The sequence below is a fragment of the Balearica regulorum genome, chromosome 25 (assembly GCF_011004875.1).
Source record: "Balearica regulorum gibbericeps isolate bBalReg1 chromosome 25, bBalReg1.pri, whole genome shotgun sequence".
In the NCBI taxonomy this organism is placed as follows: Eukaryota; Metazoa; Chordata; class Aves; order Gruiformes; family Gruidae; genus Balearica; species Balearica regulorum.
Genome location: NC_046208.1, coordinates 6,717,022 through 6,729,454, shown reverse-complemented (window position 1 = coordinate 6,729,454; position 12,433 = coordinate 6,717,022). Strand labels below are relative to the sequence as shown.

The following is a 12,433-nucleotide window of genomic DNA, read 5'->3' as shown; positions in this document are numbered from 1 at the left end:
AACAGAACTAGCCTGGATGCTCTACTTGCGTTTTCATAATTCATACGAAATAAGAACACAGCTGTTTAATTTTGTAGGGTGTTTAAACGCAGCCAAGAGGCAAAGGAATGTTTTTAATTTAGGTAAACCACCAAGCATAATAAAGTACCAAGTTACGTATGCTGGATGTATCTGAACCTGGGATCCTGTGGTGCTCCCCATCACCACAGCCCCTAGCTGCTCACGTGCTTTTAGTTTGAAGAGGAGGAGAAAGGAGGACAACGTCAGGCCACTCCAAAACGGGTTTTTTCCTTTCACTTCCTTCAGACAAGCAGAATTTCCACCCCTCTAAGAGGACAAACTGGGCATAGTGCCTGCCTCTTCTGGCCAGACGCGTTCGTGAGGAAGAGTGGGGTGCCGCTGCCGCACGAGGCTTTTCAGCATCGCACTCATTTCAGAATTAAGGTCACTTTCACCTCTTTACTCCTCACACACCTTTGCACCGACACCGGATGCGCGTGGCAGTCCATGTTGCTGCCTTTCAAGGATCAGGTTGAAAGTTTCAGAGAGTATAGAAAAAAGAATTCTGGAATGTTACAGCAGCAGAACCAATTTGGTGGGGACAGGCACGCTTAGGCCATGCTGGCATGCTCAACGGCAGCTTTTCTCGCTCCTTTCAAATCCCTCCCAGCATTTCTCCAGCCCGACTCCTTGATCCCCCTCTCCCAGATATCTGGCTTTGCACGGCGTCCTTTCGCCCCTTGTCCCTTTTCCAACCCTCTGAAGGGCTGACACATTTGAAAAAGGCTGGTGTGACTTCCAAAAGCAACGGAAACAGAGAAAATGAAAATAAACTTTTTCTCTTTCTTCCCAAAGACTCTCAGCGCAGGTTTCTGCAGCAACAGCCAGCTTCTAAGGAGCATGCAGTGACAATAATACATTTAAAAAAAATCCTACTTTTTTATAGTCCCTGTTACTCTCCTCTTCTGCTCTGCTGCTGAGGGCGGCTAGCCGGTTCTCCCTCCGGGCGTAGGCGCTGGAGCGGCTGGAGGCACGATCGCTGTAGGAGTCACCGGCGGCGGGGTTCGTAGCCGCTTCCAACCTAAAACATGATGAAGATGTAGCACCGCGGAGCCGCTGTGACTTTGGGACGGCCAGGATGAGCCCGAGCGGTTGGGACTCGACGCCGTGGCAGAGCCGGCACCGGGACGGCTGGGAGCACCCTCTGCCCCGCGGGAGGGCATCGCTGCCGAAGGCCAGGCTGCCACCCCCGTTTGTAAACTGGGAAAAAATCCAATGGGAATCAGCCCAAACGGGCCGTAATTTCCCAAGGACCTCTGATCTCCATGGTGGGAATGGGCACAGAGGGGTTCTTCCTCTCTGCAGAGAAGCTGTTAAAGAATTTGGGGAGCCAAGGATAAAAGTAAACCACCCCGACAGCTGAGCAAAGGTAAGGACCAAATGGCCAGTACCAGCTTCAGCTCACGCTTTTGATTTGAATCACAGGGAATCCCCAAAGCCATATAAAAACATGTTGTCAAGAAATATTAAATAGAAAAAAACTCCAAAAAATAAAATTCTTACCTGGAAAGTCTTTCATGCTAAACAAAAAAAAAAAAAAGAAAGAAAGAAAGAAAAAGGGAGTTAATAATGAGAATTAAAGGTTCAATTCAAGAACTGCAGAGCTACCACGCAGCAGCAATTCCCTACCTCTGACAGCAGCACCTAGCTCACAACAAGCTGAAGAGCGTTATTTCCCATGCCCAAACTGGGAACCACTGATCCCTGCCCAAATCTTTTCAACTACTTCAGCTTCCCTTAAGCATGTCAGATTTCATTTCTCTTGCTAACCTAAAAACTACTGAACCCTGTTCTTCAAATCCTAGTTTCCAGAACTGAAATCCATTCCTTTGAACCAAATCTAATCTATTGTTTCCCATTTTTACTCAAATTATTCTTCCTGACTTTGATCACTGCCCTATGCATGATGTGCGTGAGAGGGATTAGTGGACCACGACACGCAGAGCTCACTGCGTATTTATGTCGAACCTCAGGAAATCACAAATGGTACTTTTTCTCCACGGGCGAGCACGTCCCCCATGAAGAAGAGCCTCACTGCTTCACAACGGAAGCTGCCTGAGGAAAGGAGAGGTGCCCTGCACCAGCCGAAAGGCTGGACGTGTTAGTTGAAGGATGCATTAGGTTCTTCTTTCCTCATCACCATCCAAATCTCTGCGGTGCCGTCCTTAACGCTGCAGCCCACCGGCGCGCAGAAACCAAAGATGATCTGGGCCAACCAAGGCATGGAGCAGGCTGCAGAAAAGTTTTGCTTGGCATTGTAATATCCTACGGGGGCTGGTTGTGGTAAACCACCATTTTTAATAAAGTTTTCTGGATCAGACAGTTCTTTCCTACAATTGCAGAAATCAAATGGTAACGGCACAGGTGTCCCGCAGGATACACCACACTGACCTGCCCCATCCTCCTCCACAGGGTTTCTCTTTGTCTGGCAAATGTGTACTCAAAGTCAAGGCGCGGTCGAACTCTTTTCCAGTCCCTTGCGCTGAATTGCACTGAGCCCGGTATCCCCCTGCTCGTTTTATGAGCAGCGTCATTTCTCTGAGCGAGCACAAAGCACCTGCAGGCGCTTCCAGTTATTTCCCTAAATCCTTCTTGATAGCTGCAGGAGTCAACGCAAGAAGGACATCACAGAGAAGACGAGACAGGCTTTTAGTGCCCAGACATGTTCGTGTTGGAGCTCGGGCCACCTAGAAACACCAGGAAACGTAGTGCCTCACACCTTGCCGGGCGGCAGATATGCTGCCTGCCACCCCGGCTGCAGAAGACTTCGGAGCTCCTGCTCCCGCCCGGCACCCGGACGGTGCCTCTGATCGCTGGGCAGGTATCAGGGAGTGCACCACGCCGTGGGCAGCTGGCTTAAGTCACCCCGTTACATGGAGAAGGAGGGGAGACAAGCGACCCTGCCATCTCGCCGCTCAAAGCCAGAGGAACAGAGGGGCAAGTCCCAGAGCAGCAGAGACTGCGCCCAGCCTGGCCGCAACGCTGCCCTCCGCTCGCCAGGACGCAGGCGCCTGCCTACATGTTCCCTACACCCAATTCAAGACAGGAGCGTCCCCAAGGAATCTGCAATCCCCATCGCTCTGCAACACAGCCCTCCAACGTGAGACGTGGCGATTTGACCAATAAACAAGAAACAAACTGAAGAATCCCGGCATATGGACGACACATTCAGCCAAAGCTGCTGAACGCAAAGCTCAGAAGGACGAGCGAGCCCTGCTATTGACTCGCAGGTTTTCCCTAGAGCTGTGCTTGCAGGGCTGCCCTCAGCCGGGCTCCTGGGGCAGGTCCGGGTGCCAGCCCCGTGCTGTAGAGATGGTCAACAAAGCTCCAGAAACCTTTCCTGGTGCCAGCATGGCTCCTGAGCCACGGCAGCGGGTCTGGCCCCATGTGATTTTATTTGCTCTAACCCCTTCTCCATGCACCAAAAGCTCGCTTTGCATCATACAGGCAAGAAACCACCCAACGGAGACAGCAGACGGTGTTCCACCATGGCCAAGCCCCGCTGCGCTTCCACAAGCGATGCTGGATGCTGCTCGGGAAGCTTCTCATGGGGCCAAATGCCCGGCTTGTCCAAACAGCCGTGGCTTGGGCCACTCTCCGTAGGACACTCAAAGCCAGGAACCTGGGAAGCGGTTTCCGTACGGCCAGCCCCTGGCATGGGGCTATCATCAGAAAGATTTCCCGTTTTCAGCCACAAACACGTTGGCTGATGTCTCCACGGTCTTTTGTTAGCCGAGCTTCCGACATTTGCCTCTTAAAACCCTCAGCTGCCTGACAGCTCCCTTTTAATTTTGGCCCAATGACCCAACCTCCCCTATTGAGCGGGAGAGGGGAATTACGAAGTGATTAACAAGCCTCTTGGTGAAAGTTATTTGTTCGCTTTATGCTAATCCCCTTCAGGGAGGACTTTTCCTACGATGACAAATGGCTAGGTAAGTAATCCACTTAATATCAAGCTTGCATTTATTTCAACAAACGCACCTGCTAATGTATTTGAACAGCGCTGAGAAAGTCCACACGCGGCTGGGCAAGGCAACGTGGAAACCAAGCAATAAAACCTGAGCAGGTCCCCAGCCCAGCCTGGGCGCCCGCAGCAGAAGGGGAAAAGCATTTTTATGGGTTTGTTTTTTTTTTTTTTGCCTCCAAAGAAACTAATGCTTTCCATAGGTAGAGAGAACAGGGGTGTGCTTCTGCAAAGGAAGGGTGGGATAAGAAAAGCACACGCAGGCAACTCTGCGCCATAAAACGACCCAGCGTCCTGCAGAAACAGGATGGAGCTACGGGAAATCTCCACATTCACAGCTGGTGGGAAAGCCGGCGTCTTTCCCTCGCCCCTTCCATTTTCGGGTGCCTCTCTCCACGTTGTTTCTGTTAAAAGTGGTATTTTTGAGACCAAGATGACTGAGCTTGGGAGGAACTGGATAAAGGCTGAGGTCTGGACAGCACAGCCTGAGCGAGACGTTGCGGCAGCTGTCGGAGGTGTCCCTGCCATAATGAAAACTGCAGAACGGTTTTCATCAGCAGATCAGTCTTCTACTTGCTGCTACCTTCAGAGAAGGAAGAAAGATTTATATAATTTGTTTTAAATCAATTTCTGGCTCAATATGTTCCTGGGTTTTGCATGAAGGACAGTGTTTACGCTGATAGTTCAAGGAGCAGCTTATTCAGGTGTTTGGGTTTTGGTTTTGTTTTTTTTTTAATAATAACGGAGGAGGGGAAAGAATACTGGGGGGGAAAAAAAGTTGCACTTTGCACCTTCAAAAAAAGGCTTCAACTAAAAGAGGTGACATGGGAAAGAGCAGTTCTTAGCACAAAGAGAGGCTTCGAAGCCCGAGGAAGCGAATTATACAAAACGATGACTTAAAATCTTGCCCTGCGGAGGTGGCGGTGCCGCGCAGGAGGGATCTGAGAGGGGAAGCGTGAGCCCTACGTGCAAACGTTGGACTGAGACATCCCTGCTACGTGCACACAGACAGACAAACGTTTTCAGCAGAAAACAGCTTCTTTCCGGCTCAGTCCTGCCCTGCTTTTGGCCATAGCGCCCTTGGAAACTTTTGCCAGGTGCTTCCAGCTGTGGCGTCAGCTCCCAACGCCTCTCCTCCGCTCGGTGCCCCTTTTTTTAAAACAACCGCAAAAATCCTCATTTCAACTTCTGCGGCGTTAGCTGGCTCATTGCACTGCGTGTGCAAGTAGTAAAGAAGGTTGTACGTGCTCGGAGATGCCGTCCCAGAGCTGGAAACTCTGAGGTCAGAGGCAGAAGGTGAAGGACAAAACTCTCCCTCCTTCATTTCTGGACAGAGAAGCAAATGGAGGGAAACAAGAGCTGCAGCACCAAATGTGCACTGATTGACCAAGCTGGTGCAAGAATGGGCTTTCCCTCCAGATTTTTTTCTTGAATGAATACCGTGCAATCTCTTAAGGTTCAAAAGGGGATGCTGAGAAACCACTGTATCAACTGTACGAATGCACTGGATTATTTTTTTTTCTCCTTCCCCTGGCAAATCTGGAACGGCACCGTCAGTTTTGCACAGACTCCTTCATTTCCCTTGGGATCAAAAGTTTGCCTAGAAACATTAACAGCCAGGGAAGCATCAAGGGTTGTGAAATTATCCTTTCTGCAATCTAAACAGGGTCACACCGCCGCAGGGTTTGGGGCGGGGGGAGGAGGACCCCAGGGAAAAGCGAGACGGCTGTCCTGGTTCAGAAACCAGCACGGCAGTCAGCACTGAGCCGAGCCCCGGCACTCCTGCTAAAGAGCGCCGAGACCCCCAAGGAGACGACTTTTAGAGGGAAACTTAAAAGCACAGAGCACTTGCAGGCGTGCTGCCCAGTTTCTGGTAATCCTTAGCTGTTAGGCCTCTCACCCGACAGATCGCATCGTCTTTCCTCCCGTCCGTCTCGCCACGGGCAGTGCATTCAGGTAGCGCCAGGGGAGGGTGTGGAGGGGTGGAGGACAGCCGAGGGCATCGGGTCCTTTTCCAGCCCTCCTGGATGGGGTCGGAGATGACTCGACCCAGACGGGCTGGCAAAACGCAGGATGTGCGAGATGGGACCTGAGAAAAACTGCAAAGGGCACCGTACCGCAGCGATTGTCCTGCGCAAGCCGCTTTCCGCTGAGCCCCCCCGTTCTCGCTGGGCTGCCATGGGTCAATCCCAAGGAAAAGGCAGAGGGAGGTACCGGCCACGGCTCTGCTCGCCCGGAGTGCCGGGATGCTGCACAGCGCCAGGAACGCCGTACGGTTTTCATTAGAGCAATGTGCTCGGACTGCGGAGGGCAGGAGCCTTCCCTTAAAAACTCAGAAACTTTTACAGCTGTTAGGGGTTCAGTAAAGTATAATTAAAACCAAATTCCTTGTGGAAGGTTTAGATAAAATGCAGCCCTGAAACGCGGTGCCAAAAGGGGGATCGGCCACTGCTCTTGCCAAGTCAGAAATTGGCCTAATTGCTTCCAATTGCGTTCTTCTGCGGCTGGGATCTGACCCAGCAAAGGCAGAAAAAGTCTACTATTTACATTGTTTCAAAAAAAAAAAAAAAAAAAAAGAAGAAAAAATAGATGCTTTGGGAACATTTTATGCTTCTTTATCTCCAACTGAGCAATCTCAGGAAAATGTGCACTATTTTAAGATAGTTCTCAGGGAATTTATTTTGGTGTGTTTTGTCTCAGGGATCCTGATCAGCGCTTACGACTGAATAACCACCATTTAAGAGGATGCTGGAGCACAGCTCCAGCCCTGCTGTCCTCCCTTTTCTTCACCAAGAGGGGAAGTTTTAGGAACCTCTGGAATTTTATTCTTGTGTTGGCAAATATCCTCCCAGTGAGTCCTGTTTGGTTTAGAAATTAAATGTAAAATAAAGCCAGCTGCTTTTGGGGCCAGGTCTTTCCCTCTTATATGGAAAAGCCACCACGTTCCTGCAGGTACGTAGCTCTGCTGCTCCTGCACCTCCCCAGCTTCACGTGCTTTGCTGTGCTGATGCGGGGCAGCTGGAAAAAGGACAACTCCTCCGGTGTGTCGTGTTGCTGCAGGCAGAAGTCTTCCCGGAGCCAGCACAGCAAGAGAAGGAGGAAAAACCATGAGGAAAGCTGCCCGGTACAACCGCAGAGCCATCCCATGGGGTACGCCGCAGACCGGTGCTGCCCTCGAGCCGCATTTGTGTTTCCAGTCAGGTACAGTGGGGGTCAAGTTTGGTTTTCCAGTGGGTGCCAAATAATTAGAAGGTCTGGTTGAACTCTGCTTTTGATACAGTTTTTTGAGGTCATCGCCTCCCTCGGAAAGCCGCTCTGCTGACCCGAGAGCTGTGGTTTGCTCCGGCGTCCTGTTAGCTACAGCTGACATGATGAATGGTGCTGCCTCCCACCCCATGTCTGCATTTGTGCAAATGCAAGGCTTACAAAATCCCCTTGATATGATTAATAATCCTGTGCAGCCAAACCACCTCCGTGTAACCTCCAACTCCCAAAAGCCTGATGCAAAATATGTTTTCATAAACTATAAATCAATAAACTTTGCTTAATAAAAACTGCTGTTACTGAAGCATAATATTAAAAGCTTCTCCAAGATGGAATAGTGGCTTTGGCAGCTGGCTGCAACAGATCACATCATTTTCAGTACGGCTAGCACGTATTTAATCAGAAACAAATACATACGGCTGAACCGGACTGACGACCGCATCTCCTGCCATCCCAAATGCATCTAAACGTTCTGCAGTTGTACGCTGGTTTCTGCGATCACCAGCCTGTGTCTCGGTTTCCCGTGCCCCTCACGCGGCCCGTTGGCTTTGCAGCGGCTGCACTTTATTCCTGCTGTCTCTTGGGGATTAAATTCACCACGTAAAACGTTGGGCTGGACTGTATTTTAATTTAGTAAAGGCCACAATTCAGAAACCCGGGTTTGCGGCTCTTATTTTTTTCCTTCTTTTCTAAGGGATCAAATTTTATTGGCGAAAAATTAATTTTGCAAAGCAATGTGATCTTAGGCAAAACTCTCCAGACATGAGGAAATAAAAGCCAAACAGCCCAGTGACACGAGAAGATACCTGCTCCTAAATTTCTTCAGTATGAGAATGCCGCAGGTCTGCAGGCAATGACGTTTTCCTTGCCCGTGCAAACACTCTAGCAGGGCGTTTTCAAGTGTTCTCATCGGGTATTTAAAAACCTATTTGGCCACCGGCCGGGATTCAAGCCGCCTAAAGCCAACTTGCCAACTTTTCAGTGTGAAGCACGCTCCCAAACCTGGTGAGCATCTCCTCCAGCCTGCAGCCCCATGGCATCCCGGGGACAGCCGCTACGGCCAGAGGCTGCGCTTGCACGGAGAAACGGTGAGGGCTGGTTTAGGTACACTGACCCATCTGTATCACACAAAACTTCTTGTGCTGTTAGAATTAAGACAGGTTACGCTGTCACACCCCCCCCCCCTCTATTTGTTTCAGTCTAAAATAGCTCTGGAGCACCTGCCAGTCAGTGATCTGAACCTGGAACTACTCTCATCTACCTGAGGACCTCTGCTCCTCTTCCTCCTACTGAACTGCAATAGTAACCTAGCAATTTGAGGTCATCAAAAAGAATTCATAATTCCTTGTAAATAAAAAACCAAAACAAACCCACAACAAATCCAACCAACCAGTTCCCTGAGGTCCATGTTTGATCACCAGTTGCATCTCCAGTGCACGAGGCACCATCTCCACGGGCGGAAGCGTGCGAGCACAAGACACCTCTGCTGGGAACGGCATGGGAACAGCCGCTGGTGCCCTGGGGAAATGGACGGACTGAGCTCCGTGTCTCTTCTAGCCCCGTTTTCCATGGGTTTGTGTTCATTTTAATAAAAAAAACCCCTATAATGGGCTCCTGCAGCGGAAGTAAACATTGGTTTCCAGTTGAGCAGTTTGAAGTGGTTTGCTGCCTACAGAGTTTCCACCCGCTCTCCCCATCACTTCCCGTGGCCGCTCGTTCCCATCCCACAGCACCTCCTCATCTCAGTCGTGCCAACATGCTTGGTTTTGTGGCTGTACCATCAGCTGGTCCAAATTAAAGATATCCTCTTCCTCCCTTCACCTCGGTCCAGACTGATTCCCTGGTCTGGTGCAACCTCAAGTTGTCCTCTGACCTTCTGGCCTCCTCGCCCCACGACAGGCAATGGTTTCAAAAGCTGAGCCATCACAAGTGATTGATCTCTGGCTGCTTAACCAGCTTCTTCAAAGGCACCCATCGCTGACCAGGCGATAGAAGGTCAAAAATGAGGTCGCAGCGTTACATCATGCGCTTCTTTCTGATGGCCCACGACCATTCGGACCCTACAATAGTTAACAGGCTCCCTGCTATGGTTTGGGCTTGGATCAATTCGCTCTGTTCCTTGGAAGGGAGGAGAGCTGAAGAAGAAAGTTTGGCCGCAGGGACACAAGCCACTGACCCTGTGGGTCACAGCACATGCCCTGACCCATTTTATTTATACACCCAGATGGAGCCGGCGACGGGAGCATCGTCCGGCTACTGAGTCACATCTACCGGCTGGTGCCCTTGGAATGACTAGAGGTTCCTGATACGCTTCCAGATATGGACATTTACAGAGGAAAACTCAAAAAAAACCAGAGAACAAACAGAACCCAGAAGGATTTCTTACTGATACCCATGAAAGGACGTGACGTTTGAGAAATAAGCAGCAATAAACAAATCAGGGCGCTGAAGAACACAGACTAAGGTTAATTGCCTCAAAGTTCAAGTTTCAGTATCCCACATTTTTTGTTGGCTAATGGGAGAGGAGGTAATCATTTCCGCAAATACTGCGTAACTAGTCAGCAATCCAGAAATTAGAGAGAAAATGTCATGAGACAACTGATTTGACCCCATTTCAATTTATGCAGCATCATTTTTAACACAACTAGAACAAGTTCAAGCCACTAAATGGAAACCCTGGAAGATAAAAGTTTACGGGAGAAACATTTTCGTAACACTTTTTATTCTCTAACGCATTCGCAGCAGCAGCACAGCAAGCTGAATGATTCATACAGGTCTACTAATGTGAGAATAAACCTGTTACCGTGAATATCTGAAACAGGATTAAAGCATAAAAGCACTCATGGAGTGAAAACTGACCGCCGGACACATTTACATCCACCACTCTACGAAGGTTGTAATCCTATCAGATATTTCTACCAAACTCTTGGCACCCCTGGACACGTCTCACTGATTAAAAGGATTCTGGTTTGGTCGCATTACCAGACCTCTGAGATTTTATCCCGTTATTTATGTATTAATATCCAAATCATGATGGTTTTATTTGCATGCCAAGCACCTGCAGCTCAAATGGCTAACATTTATGTGCATTAGTTGGGGTTTTTTTCCCCCTTTAAGACTTGCTTTGGATTCTCTATGTACATGTCCGCATCAAGAATCACACCCAGATTAGAAGCATTTGCTGCCATGGTAATCACTGCTTAGAGCAACCACAGGCTCGATTTGGAGTCTGGCTAACAGAGATGGCAATTTGGAAACCGTTGCTTTTTACACTCAAGCATTACTATCAAGTGACTGGGTGAAAACATATGGCCCATACACAGCGATGCTCTTGCATCCCGTATTCCACTTAGTGCGGCTCCTTCAGACACTCCAGTGAAAGGCAGAGTAAAATCAATCAGTGCCGGCCACTGAGTGTACTTAAAACTTTATTGCTGAGCCCTTGCGGACACAAATTCGGCTGGAAAGCTCAAGCAATAAGCAGTGAAGGTGGCTTAATGAGGGAGCGATCTAACTTCAGAGGGAAAAAGCCTTGCAGTGAAACTGTGAATACGGCCAGAACAAGAATTATGAAGAGTCTGGCAAGGTGTGAGTAACAACCACCAAGCGACGGCAGCTGGAGGGCGCAGCACCGCTGCACCACCACCACACATGCACGCTGACAAGGGTTGGTTAAGTTTTGATGGTCTTTTTTTACAGCAAAAAATATTGGATGATGAGACAAGGAGGAGCAGTCTGTAAAAGAAAGGGACGTTGGTTGACAAAGAGGTGGGAAACAACCGAAAAGCTGCAATTACAATCCGTGCAGTAAGTTGGGAGTGTGTGTTCTCCTTAGCTTTCATTTTCCTACCTAACTGATACCCCATGGAGAAATGCAAGGGTTATGAAATACCACGGCGAACAGATGAATGAGCCTAAACACAAACTACGGGGTATTTCCTATGAAAAAAACAACCGGCCCAGCATAAATAAGATTTAAAAAAAAGAAGAAGAAAATTCAGTCCTTGTTTTCACCCTCGTCCTTTCAATTCTGCCATTTCGTTGCTTACTTATGTTCGTCCTGGGTGATTTAACAGGATTTACTTGGCTACGTTTGTATCGGTGACTATAACTCTGGGCTCTTCTGTTGCGACACAAGAAATGAAGCGTTCGAGGCTGTGGAGGTTCCAGGGGCAATAGGACGTGCTGAGCCCACACGTGCAGGTGCTCAAACCCCAACACCCCGCTCTCACCAGCACCTCCTCTGCCTTTTGCTCCCAGTCCAACGCCAGGATATTGCCTTTCTTACCACTTGTTCGCTGCAAAGCACTCGCCCTTCTCAGCTGTGCGTTTGGGGAGATCCCCTCGATTAAAGGTGGAAAACCCCACACCGCAATATTCTCGTAACACCTACGGGGAGCGTTACAAGCTGCAGGGCAAGTGCCGCAGGGAATGCCATAGGAATCTGCTTTGCAAGTGACATCTGGATGCAGCTGTTTGGCACCGACACCTTCCCAAGTCAAACCTTCTTCGCTTTGTCCCGTTCTCCAAGAGGTTTTTTCCATGTCCGTACCACGCCTGAGGCTCCCTGCCTGCTCATGTGTTTTCGCACCTCTACTCAGCTGGAAACGTTTAGAGTCCGCAGGTCTGCTGGTATCAATTTGGACTGGATGGAAAGATGAAAGACGCCAAGATATCACTTTCCGACCTGTTTTATTAAGGCCGGTGGCACCCTGTGGCAAGGGCTGCTGTTACTGTGGGCATGGGGGAGGGGTGGGGGAATACACACGTGGGACAAATCCACAGAAAACCACAGTCTGTTACTTCTCTTGCCCTTGGCAGACTTACTTTGTCTTGGAGAAAGAGTTAACTCAGATACTGTGTTTTGGCCTGAAGTAAATGCTTCCCTAAGTAGCCTTTTAAGGCATGGGCTACTTCCATCAGCCAGACACCGCCAGGACTGTTTCCTATACCGACTCGTAGTCGATGCTGCACTCCCGATCCGGCTTCTCCCACACCGATGCTCTGTGGCCGCAGCTGGCATTCCCATCGCTACTGGGAGAACCACCAAGATTTCCGTGCTCACGTGTTCACTTGCACCAAAATCCCACTGCCGCGGGACGCTGAGGGAAGCTCTTCCCCAGGCCCTCCCGTTCCCACTCGACA

At 49.6% G+C, this 12,433-nt stretch overlaps 1 protein-coding gene across 9 annotated transcripts in view; it reads right to left on the bottom strand.

Moving 5' to 3' along the window:
* Positions 1–12,433, bottom strand: part of PPP1R12B (protein phosphatase 1 regulatory subunit 12B) — a 125,616-nt gene that overhangs the window by 15,933 nt on the left and 97,250 nt on the right. For all 9 annotated transcript variants that reach the window (XM_075776198.1, XM_075776197.1, XM_075776203.1 and 6 more), the window contains 2 exons: positions 1,564–1,580; positions 937–1,081 (listed from right to left, as the gene is read on the bottom strand). In XM_075776198.1, coding sequence (XP_075632313.1) covers positions 937–1,081; positions 1,564–1,580 — 162 coding nt within the window. The remainder of the gene's footprint in view (positions 1–936; positions 1,082–1,563; positions 1,581–12,433) is intronic.